The sequence below is a fragment of the Haliotis cracherodii genome, unplaced genomic scaffold (assembly GCF_022045235.1).
Source record: "Haliotis cracherodii isolate W230 unplaced genomic scaffold, xgHalCrac1.p SCAF_16, whole genome shotgun sequence".
In the NCBI taxonomy this organism is placed as follows: domain Eukaryota; kingdom Metazoa; phylum Mollusca; class Gastropoda; order Lepetellida; family Haliotidae; genus Haliotis; species Haliotis cracherodii.
Window position 1 is genome coordinate 9949220 of NW_027266271.1, and position 18792 is coordinate 9968011.

General features: G+C 38.1%; 1 protein-coding gene across 1 annotated transcript in view; it reads right to left on the reverse strand.

The window, feature by feature from the left end:
* LOC139463809 (oxysterol-binding protein-related protein 6-like) overlaps positions 1-18792 on the reverse strand; it is a 93412-nt gene that overhangs the window by 12588 nt on the left and 62032 nt on the right. Inside the window, exons 3-13 of the mRNA XM_071245132.1 lie at positions 18171-18401; positions 15104-15157; positions 10288-10401; positions 9701-9848; positions 9283-9432; positions 8081-8172; positions 4586-4696; positions 3817-4000; positions 2439-2575; positions 1656-1772; positions 549-659 (exon numbers count right to left, since the gene is read on the reverse strand). Of these exons, the coding sequence (XP_071101233.1) occupies positions 549-659; positions 1656-1772; positions 2439-2575; positions 3817-4000; positions 4586-4696; positions 8081-8172; positions 9283-9432; positions 9701-9848; positions 10288-10401; positions 15104-15157; positions 18171-18401 (1449 nt within the window). The remainder of the gene's footprint in view (positions 1-548; positions 660-1655; positions 1773-2438; positions 2576-3816; positions 4001-4585; positions 4697-8080; positions 8173-9282; positions 9433-9700; positions 9849-10287; positions 10402-15103; positions 15158-18170; positions 18402-18792) is intronic.

Consider the following 18792-nt stretch of genomic DNA (forward strand, 5'->3'; position numbering starts at 1 on the left):
AATCAGATGTAAATTCTCGCTACCGCTAAACAGGGATCTGAGGACATCCCATTATGGGTCACGGCAGAACGACCCTTCATCTGACCAATCAGAGCGTCACTTACCACATCATGAAAGGGACAGTCAGAATGTGATTTCTGATAATGCAACCTCAAAGCATTTAACACTGGGTATTCTAAAAGACAGTTACAGGCTTCTACGACTGAATCCATACAATCTAGGCCATCTATAAGCCATTCAAGAATGTTAGTTTGTTCCGTTTTCAAATTTTTAATTGTGAATTTGTCAAAATATATTTCAAACCGCCTTAAAGCATGAGAAAGCTGCCTTCTGATTGGCTAATTTTGACTTCCATTGGTCGGTCAAAATTTGTTGACACAATTATTCACAACTTACACAGTGTGCATATCGGTTTTTATGTTAATGCCTTATAAACACAGAACATATTGAAGTCCAATGTTAATTATACATTATCGAACATTATATAATTCTTATACTGTTCATAGAAAGTGACTTGTTGAGCCTTCAGCTGAGCTTGCAGCATGTACCTCTGATGATGAGTCACTGAGCGTCTCAATTATTTCCTCAGCATCATAGTACTCGGACATGGAGAAACTGTCCACGGACAGGGACTGTCCCAGCTGGATCGGGGGCGTTTCCTGGAACAGGGAGTACAGGTTGTAGCAAGGATGTACCCACAAAGCACAAGGGTAGCACTGAAACCTGAATGGGTCTTCAAAACAATTCTCCAGGGAGGTATCTTTAGTAACCTATCTCAAGAGCTGACGTAAACTTGAGAGAGGAGTCAGTTTGGTTTAACGCAGGCTTAGACAGTATTTCAGTTATTTTGCGGCGTGTCAGCTTGATGTTGGAGGACAGCCCGAGGTGATGCAGGTCTCAGACATTCACACTATCATGAAACCCATGGGTATGGCCATGGTTCTGGTGGGGTGAGGTGAAATGGGGTTTCATGTCGCGTTCAATATTATTGCACTTATATAGCGACATGCATGTATGTGTGTGTGGGTGTGGCTGCTTGTACTAGTCAGGACCAATGTCCATTTATAGTGCTAGCCCACAGAGATACCATGCTGTAGTTTAACATGGACACCCCATTCAGACACAGTACACTGACTCCGAGCCGACCAGTACTTGTTTTAGCCCCTTGATGTCGAGCGCCAGACAGGGTAACAACAAGTACCATCTTTTAACATCTTTTGGTATGACGCAGATGGGGACTGAACCCCCAACCTTCCACTCTCCGGGCTAATGCTCTACCACAAGACCATGGAGACGGAAGGCATGGTTCTGACAATCCAAAAACGTAATCATTTAGTGAGTGAGTATTGTTTTATGCGGCTTTTAGCAATATTCCAGCAAAAGCACTGCAGGGAACACCAGGGAAACATAATCAGAGTGAAGCAGGGGATAAACCTATGATCACAGGGTCGCAACTCAACACAGTGAATTATGGTGCATCAGACGACTGGGCCACCCATGTCTCAACACTGTAATGAACATCTACCCATTATAAACATAATATACATGGATAGCTAAGATTAGTTTGACAATCAATCACTTTTCACGTAAAGAACAGTGAGAAGACACACATGAAGGTGAAGGTCATCTAAGACAGAACAGAAGTTGGCTATTACCCGGTCGAGGTGTGGGGAGGAAAGCGGCGATGTTGTGGTTTGTGGGAGATCGGTCAGACTCGCTTCATTGTGTATACGAAGAAGCTTTCCTCGTAACTCAGCATTTTGGCGGTGTGCCTGTCAGGGCCAAGGTCATACATTAATAGGGGAGATTACTCACTAAAGCCCATTGAATGAACATATAATGCAGATATGACACACTACTTTTGAGGAAAGTACAAAATTTTCACAAACAGGCAGAATTTACAATCACAACGTCAGGAGATACTGAAACTTGGTATTCACACACCCTTTTGCAGATATGTGATAGAACACTACAAAGGACCAGGTAGGACTAGATAATAACCATAATTGAAGAAATAAATTAAAAAAAGTGATGCAAAACTGGTATTCAAAGCATGAGAAAGGAAAATGCAGTGTTGTGAATCACACAGAGTCATAGACATGTCCAATGACAGCCACAACTTTGAGCGAAGTAAAAGATTTGACATTTCAGTGGGCCAAGAAAAGACCTAGTTATTTATCTCATGACGTATTGTCTGATTCACTGATGTTTGGAACTTTTCTAAAATATTAACATAAGTTATCTGGATATCAGGATTCTATTCATAATAAATTTGTTTGCAACTATGTAGATGCTCTCTGCACAGGTATCGGAAACATTGCTGGTGCCGTGTACTGTCATATTCAACCACTTGCTCAATGTTGAGCTTGGGTGAGATGCTGCTCTATACAAGTTAGGTTCAAGGTATGACCAGTGAGCAGTGGTAGTACAAGCTGTACCTCTGCCAGCGACTGTTTGAGAGTGGTGATGGTGTTGGAGGACTGGGTGGCGGAACTGGAATCCTTCTCCACGGTCTGCTTCAGCCTCTCCCTCTCGGTGCTCATCATGTGGAGTAGACATTTCAGCTGTTTGTGCACTGAAGGAGAAAACAGTCCATTTTGAGTCATAGGTCAAGGTCACAAGCTACAAAGGGAGATCAATCACAACAGAAAACTACACAAGAAGACAAAGTCATTGATATTCCCCGCCCTGTTTAATATGGTCATAAATCAAAATATTTATAGTAGCATTTGGGTAGCCTAGTGGCCAAAGTGTTGCCGAAGGCCTGGGTTCATTTCCCCACATGGGTAAAATGTATGAAGCCCATTTCTGGTGTATCCCACCATGATATTGCTGGACAACTGCCAAACATGACGCAAAACCATACTCTATCACTGACTCTAGATGCTTTCAATACATTCCAGTGACATGAATTAGTGATAGTACTTTTCAATAGACAAGCATTTTCACTTGAAAGCAATGTTACAGATAAGATAGAAAACTCTAAATCAATATTCTAAAATTATAATAACATCAAAATTAAATAATTCCTGAATAATGAATGATGCTTTGTTAGCTTATTTGTCAATTAACGCCACCATCAGTGTACAATGCTACACAATCAACTACGTCACCAAGCCTGACCATCTGATCAATTTAGTCAACTCTCAGAGCAAGCACAGGTTTCTGTGGACCTTTTGTAACACAGAATTCCCCAATGATTGTATGATGAATGACATGTGGCGTGAATGCAAACTTTCATCAAGAAATAGCGAATAACATAAGAGTTATGCTGTAGAAATGAACCCAACCCTAATTTGAATCGAAATCAAAATTGTTGCCAGGGAAATATTTTTAAAAATATGAAAAATTCCTGATTACCGGTAACATATAACACCAGTTTCATCATTCCTAATCTCTTCCGTTGCTAAACTCCTGGTATTTTAAGGGTGATTTAAGTCCACAATATTTCAGGAGGGATTACTTGCCACTTGCTGCATCAAGCCAGTCAGATACAGGTATCAACTGATATCAGCTGACAATGTTTTTTGAGATGGGGAAAAACCATTATGTCAGTGTAAAATTGAGTTTATAAAAAATGTAAGTAAATTTTGTGAGCCATGCATTACCGCTGGCAATAATGAGTTAGTGCTACAGGGAACACTGTATAGCCTTGTGAAAATTATAACCACTGGCTGAAGGTCTCAAGACTGTCCATGCCTTTATCTGTTTGATTGGCATGCCAGCCTAATATTTTCAATTAAATGTTCCTTTAAAAATTTAACTTTTCGTATTCCTTCCCGAAGTTTTCTAAAAACGAACTTTAGTAGGCCCCACCTTGCTCTGCTTTTGTGATAAAGTTCTCTCTCAGTTTGATCTCCTGTATCCGTTCCTCGTGGGATGCAGACAGGATGTTATCGGGGAGGCTCAGTGGGCGGGGCCCAAAATGGTTCAGCAGGTTAGGATTGGATGCACTTGAGTGCAGGCGTTCTGGTGGAACATTTAACAAAGTTGGGGTGTTCTGTAAATGATACAAAGACATATTTAACAATCTTGTACTATTCTCAACTTTTATTTTAACGATGTTAAATCTTACAGATTTAATATAATTTATAGATACAGGCTTGATATCATATACAGAAGCACTTAATATTTGCATAATATTAAAAAGCACTGTGATAAAGGTAAATGCTGTACATATAATAAATAGCATTGACAGTAACTGGATATCATCATGTATACAGATATGATAAAGGTTGAATAGAGATACTGTAGTATGCATACATGAAATTATTTTTAAAACGGACATAACTGATAAAATAGATATTTAAAACCACAATTTCACTGAAATAAAAAACTTCAAATCAAAGATACCTAATGAAAATACCTGAAAGAAAATAGGATAGAATAAACAAATTTCAAAACCAATTTTATAATTTTCAAAAGATATTTTCATTAAAACATCTTACCCATTTTGTTTTTCTTTTTGTCACAGATTTGGTCATGACAATTATCATAAAATTAAGCAAAAGAAAAAAAACACAACATTAAAACCATTGCCAATAGCACACTTATTACACCAGAAATACCACTGTAAATAACTTACGGGGTCCATTAAAATGGTTGGACTACCGATTTTTCTATCTTTTTTCTTAGAGCTGCGAATACCAAGACTTCTTCTGGATTTCTTTTTCTCACTAGATTCAAGTTCGGAGAACTATAGACAACAAAGCAAAAGAAAAAGGATATATGCTGTGTTAGTAGTGGTGGGTGTTCCAGTGAATTAATTCCTCCTGTTGAAAAGGTCCGGGGGATGTTATACACCATTAGAAAATGTGTGCAGGATAATACATGTCATGACAAACTGCATGCATGATATTATAGTGATTTTCAAACATTATCATACCATCAACCACTGGAACTAATTCACACTTTGATGGTCACGACGGAACAAATGGAGACTATTTCAAGTCAAATGCAATACTTGTTTTGTGAGTTTGCGATATCAAATGTAAAACAAAATTGCCTGTGACTTGAAAATCTTGGCATACAGCATTCATGCAAGTGATCACATCACCTTTGTGCATTAAAATCACAAATCTCATTTCATTTTTTAAACACCAATAAATATTCATTGACCAATGTTCTGATGTCATGTCAACATTTGTGATGTGATAATAAGTAATCTTAGCAACTGAATTTTCCCCAAACAAAGATCAGACAACCTGTTTCTACCCATTTTCATCATCTTCCCTAGGCAAGGGAGTTAACTTGACTGTAAAAGTCCATCTTCCCTAGGCAAGGGAGTTAACTGACTGTAAAAGTCCATCTTCCCGAGGCAAGGGAGTTAACTGACTGTAAAAGTCCATCTTCCCGAGGCAAGGGAGTTAACTGACTGTAAAAGTCCATCTTCCCGAGGCAAGGGAGTTAACTGACTTTAAAAGTCCATCTTCCCGAGGCAAGGGAGTTAACTGACAGTAAAAGTCCATCTTCCTGAGGCAAGGGAGTTAACTGACTGTAAAAGTCCATCTTCTCGAGGCAAGGGAGTTAACTGACAGTAAAAGTCCATCTTCCTGAGGCAAGGGAGTTAACTGACTGTAAAAGTCCATCTTCTCGAGGCAAGGGAGTTAACTGACTGTAAAAGTCCAGTTTCCACCCAAACTTGGCTGGAATTTCTGGGCTTGATCATAGCACAACAGGGGCTATTACGAGTTATGTCCCTTCAATGTCCCTCCTATTTACCAATCAGATTCCATCTCTCATATCACTTGCATTTGCTTAAAACATAATGTCTGCAGTCAGGCATGATGATCTTATCAATAACCGAAATCTATGTTGCAATAAACGGTTCTTGCCTTGCAACAGCATCAAATCATGGGAGCAAAAAAATGAAAAGATTTGGAAAATATCTGTTGACCGTACACATGCTTTTCCAATCCTGCAATCGACCAATATCTGATTGACAGTTTACGAACCGAATTTCGATATCGTTGCGTAATTGTGATACTATGCATCGACTTGTTAGTTCAGCCAAAATATAACTCTATAATTCCTGCCTAGTTTGGCAAGGGTGGAAACTGGGTGGAAATCTTCCCTTGCCTCGGGAAGATGATTTTCATATACGAAGCTGATTTTGTACTGAAATCAAAATATTTCCTATTGGGTCATCAATTTTGGGAGTGTTTCAGTTTCATAGTTCAGGTTGTACTAAGTTATGTTGATTGAATTTTGTTTCAGAAGACAATGCGCTATTTCCTAATCCCAGATTTCTATCTGTAAATCAAGTTCAACTCTGATTCAAAATGTACTTCAGTGACATCACACCAGGCTTGGTCATTGGGACAGGATGCAGGCTGACAGCTACTATATAACCCACAAGCAAGGGTTTATGCTCACATAACAATGGATATCTTGGATTGAAACAATGACCAGCGAATCCTGACACAGCAAGAAACACAACTCTGTACATCGCGTTGTAATACCTAACATCATTGAACCACCCAGCAACCGACTATCAACCCAAACCATATTATTTCTAATACACAAGGCCATACATAAGACTCTAATTTGTATTGAATTCCTCGGGAGCAAAATAACAATGTCCGTTAACTGTCAAACATTGTACCAATGCGATCACACAAATACTATCTTAATCCATGAGTCTCATGCATTAATAATTCATAAAAACAACTTTCACATAAGCTAGCCATATAAACTAATATGAAAGCCAACTCATATTTTCATGCTTTATAAACCTCTAACACTCCAGAACCTCCATGCAAAGAATGTTAATAGTTTGGGATCATGCACACAGCTACACTATAGAACTCTCTACTACAAGACAAAGAAATCACTATTCAAATTATCAGGATATTGGTTCTTATGTCAAAATCTATTTCAACTATTGTAAATTATAAAAAACGTCAACTTAACAATCTAATTTCACTCAGTCTAGTCAACATATGTTTTTAATACTAAACAAGTTTGTTTGTTCTACAAATGGTTTGTGACAGAATTGAGTGACAGAAACAGAGCGTGGTGGTGTACGTGTTTGCATAGTGAACAACAAATATACAACACTTATACTCAACAACAGTGTTGTTTCAGATAACCAGAACAACATTTCAATGTAGAGAAAAGGAAAGAATATTATTTCTAAGTTTAGCATAATAGTTCCATGCTTGAGTTAAATACTGACATTTTGTACATCAATAATAGCAATATGGCACCTTTACTACATTAAAATGGCACCTGATTGTGTTGATTCAAACTCATAGACAGCCTTTTTTTCATTTTGTATAATTGTAAAAGATTGCAAAAAATACATTTTTTTTTCTATAAATTGTGTCTGCAGTAGGAATAATGGGAATGGTCAATACATTAATTCCATACATTATTTAGACAAATATGATAATGACAACATCTTCGCGAGTTAATGGCAGCCCAATTCAGATGTCAAATAATTTAATTCCCCTAAAAAATATACCTTTCAAATTCTTATGTTGGACCTCCTTTAAAATCCCTTGAAACCCAGGAGGTGGAGTAGCCTAGTGCTTAAAGCATTCACTAACCACACCAAAGGCCCGTGTTCGATTCCCCACATGGGTACAATGTATGGAGCCCATTTCTGGTGTCCCCCACCGTGATATTGCTGGAATATTGCTAAAAGTGGAGTAAAACCATACTCACTCACTCACACTCCCTGATACTGCCTTAGTAATTCATGTACCATCACACAAAAGAATTTAATATATAAATTCACTTTCATTGGCAACATAATTATTTTCACATCAAGAACAGAACTATATAAATACACAGTTAAGAAGCATAATACTTCCATTAATTACTTCAAACAATCACAAGATGAGACTAATTAAAAAAGTAATCAGGCAGACACTGTGAAGAGGATCACACAGAAAATGTGCCAGTACCTTTCCACTCAGGTGAAGGTTTTAGAGGGGTTCTCTGCAATCCACAACATATGAAATACACAGCTCACACAAGCACAATTTAAGGGAAACACATGTGAGGAAATCAACACTCTGACGGTGAAAAAATATACATGAATGAAATCAACACTGTGACATTAACAAAAACCTACGTCAATGGCCGGGTCGGAGGACAGTGGTAGATTCTGTATCTGATCCAGTAGCTCCTGGAGATCAAATAGATCTTTCTGGGCATCGCTCAGACCTGAATGGTCAAACAGAATGACATTAAATAGAAACAGACACTATAACATTATACAAAAGCCTTCTCTAAATTGGGCAAAATTACCAAATATATAAGTTTGATTGAAAATATCTTCCTGTCATAATTTCAATTTTAAGACTTCTTTCATGAAATGAAAACAACTAATCGATGACAGGATAAATATTGTTTTGTTTTTTTCTAACTAACTGCATCTTGGTAAATTGACCCAAAAAACATAAAAGAAGAAAAATTATAGATGAAATATGCTTGTTTGTATTACAGTAAATTTTCTTTTCCATACAAAGTGCTTTACATGTGCCACACAAGACCAACCAACCAGCACCACATATCTGTCGGGGGCATGAGTGGCTCAGGCGTCTAAGGCGCTACAATTTGCAGTGCAGGGTTGTGTCCCTTGGGCATGCCAGAAACTTATGATCGTGGGTTCGAATCCTGGTTCACCCCAATTATGTTTCAAAGCGGTAAATGTCTGAGACCTGCATCACTTCGGGCTTTCCTCCCACATTTAGCTGACATGCCATGATTTAAGTGGAATACTGTTCCAAGCCGTGTTAAAGCCCAACTCACTCACTCACTCACATCAGACAGAAATGTCAAAAAACAAACTTTTGAAGAGAGCATGACTGAATCACTTAAAATAGATCTGAATGCATTATTTAAAAGAAAATTGTTGAGGAGTTACCTCCCTTTGGACACATATGAAGCTGAAGTTAACATCAGCTGATGAAGAATTCTTCTTAGCTAACTTGATATGAGAATGTAAATATCTGTCAAAAACATGAGACTGGCAATATTTATTCATCTAGTGCAAAATTAAATTTTAATGTATATTTGAAGAAGTTAATTTTGTTTCTGAATGAATTGGGCTTGACACTGCATCGAAAAGTACTTCGGTTATATCACGACAAGACAGCTTGATGTGGGAAGATAGCCCAAAACGATACAGGTCTCAAACATTTTCCACAGGTACTGACAAACCTATGAAACATCTAGGATTAAAACCCACGATGCACAGCTACTTGCGGGGCCTTAGACAACTGGGCCAACTGTGACCTTGTTTTGATTTCTGAAACATACTTGATCACTTACCTTTATTGCATTGTTCAAAACCTGCTGTGTCCAGCACCCAGGCAGCAACCCGACCCTGACCCGTCCCTGCTAACCCTTTGTTGAAACTTGTCTGACGAATAACATCTTTCTTCAAGTTCAAGGTCAGTGTCTTCTCAGGTAAGTTTGCTGCTATAAATCAAAACAAACATTTATAGACAAAAACGAACCTCTCAAACCTATACATACATCACACCAAAATTATGTTATCCTTTAAACATGTTATCTTTGTTGATGATATGGCTACAGCATCATGTTTTGCTCTCAGTCAAAGAAAATTATATTTGTTGAATTCTTAGGTATATTTGAATAACCAAGAGACCAAAAAGACACTTTCAGAATTATGGGTCAAATTCTGTAAATTCAGGTCTAACGGGTATTTATTGTGAAAGACACTCACTTGTCAAGGGAGGCAACTCTTCTGTAGGGGAGGTAATCTCTGTCAGCCGTGGTGACTCTTTTGTCCCATAGGATATTTCGTGTTGTCGGTAAAGACGATGGTGTCTGAATTTGGCCAGCCATTCTTCAAACAATTTGTTATCTTTCACCTGATGTAACATTGTCAAGAAGAACAATATACAATCAATTAACTTTGCAGAAATCACAACTCAAAAGGGAGTTTTTGTAACACATGATCAATCCTGCATCGTCCTCATTCAAATTACAAGCTATCTTTTTCACAATCTATCAATGATATAGATCATTCACTACAACAACAATAATATTGATAATGATAATAATTCCATTTGTAATATGTGCCAGATTCCATTCCCAAAGTTAATGGTATTGTTGCTATATACATTGAAGCTTCAGCATGGCCAAAAGTCGTTGCTGGGGCCAAGGGGTGTTGGATTTAGACAATAGTACTGCTTGACAAGGTAGGTATTAGCTGTGCCTTGAATGACAGGACTCTACAGACACTATAGTCAAAAACAAGTGAGGTAACTGCTTGCAGCATGTAAACCATTGCCTAACTTTCCAGCATACCTTAATGTGGTAGATCTGTTCCTCTGCGTCAATGTCGATCCTGTGGCCTGGTCGCTTGTAGGTCAATACAGCCAGACCGATGTCTATCACACCATGGTATTTGCCTTTCTGAACCTAGGACAACAATGTTGGAAAGGGTTCATCCCTCAGGCTTGCATCATATATATAACAGACTTTCCTTCTGGCAGTGTATAGTTCAGCCATAATGCAAACAAACTGTGTTTGTTTCCGAGGACTGGAATAAAATCTTAACGCCATATTGGACATCCCTGCCCTAGATTTTAAGCTAGATTTCTGAAGATTCTCCTCCTCCCTGGCAGTAAATAAGTACAAGCCATTCTGAAACTATATATGTTGAAATTTCTATTCTATATCCTCCAGGTAGGGATATTAAAATTTAATTTCAGAAATATTAGCACAAAACCTCATGAGTATAAAAAACACACATGAGCAACATGCAAAGAAAATTAAGCGCAGAATCCTTATTAACAACATATAAAGATACATATTAAAGGGTGAACACCTTCCCCAATTATCTAATCACAACTCATCATACTACCCTAATATGTAGGGCTGGGTCCAAATTTACTACCCGGGTACCCACCCACTTACCCAACCCTTCCCAGGTACCCGCTGTAGGTCTCGAGATACAGATACAAAATGGCCGATTGGGAATAGTTGGACAGTAGCCCTGGTAAATAGCATTTAGATACACATATAAAACAATCTGGTCGTGCATACACTGAAGTTGAGTGCAGTTATATTTATAACTATAAACATTTAAAGTCAGAAGGAATGGTGCATAGTCAGAAAGAAACGTGAACATGAATGACTTGTAGTGTAACCATAGAGTTCTAAATATTTTTGTCATTAAACAATACATCACGTGTCTGACCACGGGTGCGGGTAGTCCTGTGGGTATCAAGGTCCCACTCAGTACCCACCTGACCCAAGTACCCGAAATTACCTATTCCAGGGCCAACTTGCACAAAGCCATCTTAGTCCTAGATTATTGTAAACCTATGTTAAATTATGGGTGTTACGATCATCTTAGCGCTAAGATCGCTTTGTGCAAGTGGGCCCAGGTCTACCAAGATGCTTCAATCACCAAAAGATTATCTCTTAATCATCTCTACCACCTAAACGCCTGTTGCCTATCAGTGTAATTGTCAATCACTTGACTGCCACAATAACAACTTAATTATACAGGACTTCGCCAATCAATGGTGTATATTGGTAATCTGTTCCACTAGTCACACTCGATAGGGGTCATCGGCTTCAATAAGACCAGCTGAGGCAGATTGTCCTACAATCTAGGAGGTTACAAGGAATTATACTCCAATCCATCTTGAAAATCAATAAGTAATCAGAGAATATGAAGCAGACATTACGATCAGGGAAGATTAAGAAATTTATTATGTGTAACTTGAACACTAAGACAGGAGCATCAGGATCTATGAAAAAAATATGTCACTGTAGCTCACCTGGATATGAAGAAAACAGTTCACAATGTCAAGTAAAAACTTTACTGATAAATACTGAGATCTAAAAACGGACATAACTTTCTAGAGATTTGAACCAATAAAGAATCTCACCTGAATGTCTTTTGATGTCAAATACCGTATTCTACATAATCTGCGCCCAGGGGGCTCTCAAAATTAGAAATAGGGGCCTCTTATTAGAATATTATTTTGGTGAAAAACAACAGAGTTGAAAAATCGTAAATTCCGTGGTTTAGTGATGTCATTTGAATGTGATGTCATGGTAACCAATGCCGTCATACTGGTCTGCAAAGTAATGCTATGCAATTTCACTGCAGAGGTATCTCCTGGGAGATATCGCTTGATCTCACGCGTGATATCTCCTGCGAAGGCCAGTTTGGGATGATAAAATGTGATGTGAGCAAAAGAAGAACATAGTTCGGCAAGGGTGGAAACTGGACTTTAAAGTCAGTTAACTTGCTTGCCTTGGGAAGATGACAATGACGCTGTTGAATCCGACACTGGACACCAGATACACAGGCCCCGATCTCACTTGACTTTCTTTAAGGTGAGCTAACAATGTCGTTCTTTCTGTTGTTGCCATCATATTACATCGTCAGCTAAACTTAACTATCATGAGGCAGAAATTGAAAGTTGGGCCTTAATCAGATCAAGATATAAAATTCCCATTCTCAGTTGTCATTACTGTGTTTCTTGCGCTTGTAGAGTAGTTCGGCTGTTAATGATGAGATTTGTGAGAGCACCATGGATTAAATGGCACTGAAATGTTATTACTCTGTCTATACCCAAGGAATGTAACTCAATCAAACAGGAGTGATGACTCTTGAGCTCATCCAGGATGTGTTACAAATAAAATCAAGGGCCTTATAAATAACTCACTGCAAATTTGTAGTAAAAAATTCAATCATTTTAAATCTTCAACTTCCTTGATTCAGAATCAGTCCAAAGTCCAGGACATAGAACTTCTGAGAGGACTGTACACAGCAATACACATGGAACATGACCAGGAAACTGATATATTTCAAATGCTGTCAGTTCCCTATGAAAGTACAATGTAGAATAATGGCCTTATTGGGGCCACTCATCTTCCGGAGGACAGGGAATTAACTGATGATACAAGTCCTTGCCGAACTAGGCAGCAATTATGGAGCTATTTTTTGGCTGGGCTAACGAGTCTATGCATATTCCAAACAAAATCGTGTAATGAAATCAACATCCGGTTTGCAAACTGCCATGCAGATGTCAGTCGATTTCAGGATTTGCAAAGCATGCATACCGTCAACTTAGCGTCAACAGATATTCTGCAAATCTTGTCATGTTTTTACTCAAGGTGCTCACATGATTTTATGGACTTTGCGAATTAAAACCTGTTTATTATAATATAGATCTTGATTATTGATCAGATCATATTGAGTGCAGACCGCCATCTTGTTTGAAGAAAATTCAAGTGATATCAGCAGTGAAATTCTTTTTGGTCATTTTGAGGAACATACAAGGGACATATCTTGTACTAGCTAACCACTGATGGCACTACGATTGAGCTACGAAATTCAGTGGGGGGGGGGGGGTCAGAATCCCCACTCTTATGAAAACCAAGTGTAGTATGTTGTAGGCGGTAGTATTAGCCCTTGCTCTGCAACTCAGTAATTGAAATTGATCACATGAAGATTGACGACATTTTAAATGTACTGACAATACAAGTAATGGTTATTACCTGTTATTATATACGCATGGTTCTTGAATGGACTGCAGTAAGATGCACGATTTAACACACGGGAATTACAAGTCTATTTTAGGAATGATAAGTGTCCCATTATCCAACAATCTCAGGTGACGGGTTACCATGTCTCTCTTGGAAGGAATGAGTCCGAATGTACACTGCTTTGGAATGGGTCATATTAGGGCTGGGAGAGGTAACGCGGGTACTCGCGGGTACTCGGGTCCGGTGGGTCCTGAGTAGGATCCAGGTACCCACAGGACTACCCGGACCCAATGTTAGTCATGTCATATACTGTTTAATGACATTAACAATGAAACTGTATAGCAAATGTTCACATATCTTTCTGACTTTTATATGTTCGAGTAAGGATAAAGTGTCTATTAAATTCAGTGTGTGCATGATCAGATAATTTTACATGTGTATCTAAACAGTTGTTGCCAGGGCTGTGGTAAAACAATTCCTATTCGGACATTTGGTACCCAACTCTTGAGGCCTATAACGGGTGCCCAGGGAGGGCAGGGTAATAGGGTGTCGGTATCGGGTAGTAAATTTGGACTTTTCCCAGCTCAAGGCCACATACATTCTACCAAAATGGGGAATCAAAACAGGGACTTCTGTGTGAAAAGCTAACACCTTAACCACTTGGCTACCCCACTGGCCTACATGAGAAGGGTGAGAATGTTTGTTTAACACGGCAATATGACATCAGCCTGTAAATAATAGTCTGGACCAGAAAACCAGTGACTGATGTAATGAACCAAGATCACAGGTCAGCACTTACTTTGATCTTGTGGCCCAGTGGGAATGGGATCAATGCCCTGCATAATAATCTACCTACAGACAGCTGGTGTTGGCAATCCTGGTCAATTGCAATTCTCTTGATAGTTATTGCAACTAGACAAAGTACATTGTGATGGGCTAGGGGTGGGGGACATGATTGTCAGGCTGTTTGATGTCCCATACCAACCGTCAGTATCAAAGAGATATTGTAAACAACGAATTTGAAAGAAAACTCTAACAAATAATAAAAGTTAATGGAAAACTTTACTTCTTGTTGTCATTAATGAAAGTAATACTTGCAACATATAAATTAGCTAACTGCTAGACGAGTGCTGTCAGTTTTGACAGATTTAATATTAATTTAATCCAAGAAGCAGAAGATGCCAAAAGTTAGAACGAGAAGAATGCGATAAAACACCAAACATAAGACGTGACAGTGATCTAGATGGATGTAATCTACCCAATAACAGGTCCAGGAAGGTGTTTATGTAAGTATTTTGGAATAAATATTGTTACTTTAGTGGATTTTAAGCATAAAACAATCTCGGAACGAACTACACAACTTTTGATGACATAGCGCCAGTAGAAGGCAGAACTATTTCCGCCAATCACTGGAGCTAAGTACAACTGTGTCACACTAAGATGATACACTTAGCTGATCTTACAACCACATTATACATACTTTTTACACACAAGACGTGTATGTAATAAAAAATAATCATATCTTGAACATCTATAAAAACTTCAAGAATTTTGGGAACGTGGGCCAAAACTGAAGGTCTTCATCGTCTGCAGCCGAGGGACTTATACTTACATCATAGGGGGATTTGGCGTAGGTAAGTATTCCTTTCTCCAGAACAAAGAACCTCTGAAATCAAATTAAAAAATAAATATATTAATGGCACACTGATAAAGCGATAACAATTCACACTTCTGTAATCAAGAAATATCTAAAATGTGAGATGACTACAATGAAACCTCCATAATGGGCACCCTGTTATACTGGACACTTGACTTTCTTTAAGTACTCAGCACCCATACACCAATTATCACATGACAAGTTTTTGTATTAAAAAATAACAATATTATTGCACTGGACTAAAAATGCTTAAAGTGGTTACAGTTAGTGAGTGAGTGAGTTGGGTTTAATGCCTCTTTTAACAGTATTCCAGTTATCAGGGATGTTAGCAGGTTTTGCCAAAAAGAGAGGAAAACTCCCCAGAAAATTACAATTATCTGTGTGACACCACATCCCACGTTATAGTATGCATGATAGAAAACCTATGTGTCATGAATAATAGTAAAGGCATGATGTTGAAAGCTCTGATTGCAAACAGGATAATCCTCGACGGTTGTCCTAAACAATAATATTTTTTGGAGAATTTTTTTAAAATCTTAGATTATATTTTTACGCCGAAGCTTATTTTTCCCGATGACTACTGTTTTAAAAAACGTGATTTTCCGCGTTTCTGCGGAGATTTCACATCCTTGAGTTATATCACAGTGTGTCAGCCCAAAGTGATGCAGGTCTCAGACGTTTACCACTTTTGTGAAACCCACGAGCACGGGTATGGTGCTGACAAGCCTAGAAACATAATCAGGGCGAACTGGGATTCTAACCCACAATCAGAGGTTTCTGGCGTGCCCAAGGGACGTAACTCTGCACAGAATCGCTGCGCTTTAGACGACTGGGCTGCCTCTCACTCTCCTCATCACACCTTATCCTCAGTTTATTCTTTGTTCACGGAGTGTTGTTTAATGCCACACAATATTCCAGCGATAAACTGGCTAAAAAATCTGTACCAAAACATCGCCATTACAGTGAAATGAAGACATGGTAATCCATAAGTTGAGTCTACTTTAGAAAATGGTGGTCTGTTAATCATCAATACTCAATACTCCCCACAATCACCCAAGTCACCTAGTCTGACCTGATCCCATTGGTCACGTCCCACGACCAGCATAGGTTACTAGGGACCAATTCTACCTTGATTAAAATCCTATCACAGATTGAGTCTATGATATAATAGGTTCCTCACAGGATAAAAAACCTTTTGTGTTGATAATATTAAACCTATGTTTTGAAAAGAATATTGAAAAATTTAATATGGGTTTTTAATCAGGGTTAAAAAAACAATAAAATCGCAAGAGAATATTTGCATGTTTATTTTAAGAAGTCATTCAAACAATGCAAGATTTTGTGTATACACTCAAGTCAACAAAGTCATATAAACTTGATAGGCATATCGTCACTATATGGTTAAAGTATTGCCGATGTGATGTCAAATTTTAACTCACTCACTGATAAGTAAGGTCACAGTAACAGCAGGTCACCGTGAGGAGAGAGTAGAGGGCAGAGACTGGGTGAGAGGGCGCTAAATATGTTGATAACGGTATATCAAAAGGACTGACTAACTCATCACCAAGGCTGTAGATGCCGCCATTTCATGCAATAAACACTGCCGACGTATCATGAATTATTAATCCCCTCTCCATCAAGTTTTGACTCAAACAATATTGACTTATTCTCGGAGTGATACAAGCTACACTATTAACGGTAGAGTAATGATAATGAGAGTTGACTTCAGTTATTCAAACATCTCACAGCGAAATACAAATATTGCTTCAAGCAGACTAGTTAATTCATGAACTACGTTTTGTTCCTATTGTTTGTGAAAATGCCCTGAGGCAGCAAGTGACTCCACATCAGCAGGTGTCTTTTCATGAATAATTCATCATGATAATGTCAATTATTTTTCCGGACAGGTTTTACATGTTAACACTGAGACTGGTTTCACATTTAATTAAATATAACTGGTTCCACAAATTAGCACAAAACTGGTTTTACATATCAGCATTGGTTTTCACATTGTCGTTCTGTGAATAATTGATGATGCTGACTATCACTGCTCAAATACATTTTCATGCCAAAACCTTTTTCATTTCTAAAATTGATTCTACATTTTAATTCCGAAACCAGTTTTTTAGTTTTACACTTAAATTGATTTTACAATTTCATCATCTCAACTTGTTTTACATTTCAGAACCTAAACTGGTTCCACTATTTCAGAACCTAAACTGGTTCCACTTTTTCAGAACCTAAACTGGTTCCACTTTTTCAGAACCTAAACTGGTTTTATATTTCAGAACCTAAACTGGTTTCACTATTTCAGAACCTAAACTGGTTCCACTATTTTAGAACCAAAACTGGTTTTACATTCCAGAACCTAAACTGGTTGCAAACTGGTTTCACTATTTCATCAACTCAACTGGTTTTACATTTCAGAACCTAAACTGGTTCCACTATTTCAAAACCTAAACTGGTTCCACTATTTCAGAACCTAAACTGGTTCCACTATTTCAGAACCTAAACTGGTTCCACTATTTCAGGACTCAAACTTGTTCAACTATTTTAGAACCTCAACTCGTTACACTATTTTAGAACCTAAACTAGTTCCACTATTTCAGAACCTAAAATCGTTCCACTATTTTAGAACCTAAACTGGTTCCACTATTTCAGAACCTAAACTGGTTCCACTATTTCAGAACCTAAACTGGTTTCACTATTTCATCACTTCAACTTGTTTTATATTTCAGAACCTAAACTGGTTCTACTATTATAGAACCTCTACAGGTTTTAGATTTTACCACCTAAATCAGTCTTACATATTAAAATCTAAAGTGGTTTCACATAAAATTACCTTGAATGGTTTTACATTTCATCACGTAAACTGGTTCTACATTTTAGCACTGATTTAGTTTCTGTGATCAGCACTAAAACTGGTTTAACATCTTTGCACTGACCTGATTATAAATATTAGCACTGGTTTTAGTGGTCTAAATCCTCAAGGATCTTCACTACTCTTCTGTAAATTCCCTACCTTGTGCCAGCCCTTCATCGGCCACTTGCGTCTCTTCATCAAGAAGTTGGAGTGCCTCTCTGGCTTGTCGGCACATTTTTGTCCATCTCTCAACCCCTCAATAATCTCCCATTCTTGTCGGGATTTACGATTTTTGCGTTTTTGCGGACTTGGCTTGGCGACTTGTGACGGTGCCGTAGGATTTCCGTCCACATGTGAACTTGATTGAGAGACGCTGTCCTCGTTAGAATCCTGAAATGTCAAGAGTGAAATTATGAAATATTTTTTTGCAGATTTTAATTTCCTGTCCATTATTAGTGCTTCGGGGGAGAATTGCAAATCTCACATTTGGGATGTGTTTATTAGGTTTTCTTTGCAAGAGATAATCTGGTACTTGCAAGTGGCCATATTTTCTAACATGTAAATAAAAAGACACTCTCTTTTTATTGTACTGGTACTTAAGAGCTTGAGAGGACTAGAAACACCGTGAAGAGTCACAAATCAAACACATCAATAGGTTTGTTAGGATATTTGAACATTTGAGAAATTGGATTTGAAATCTGATTGGATAAGAATTAGCCATTTGTGTTTTCTTGCTTGCATGACCACCATTGAGGTTTAATTTCAGAGTTTGCTTGTATTC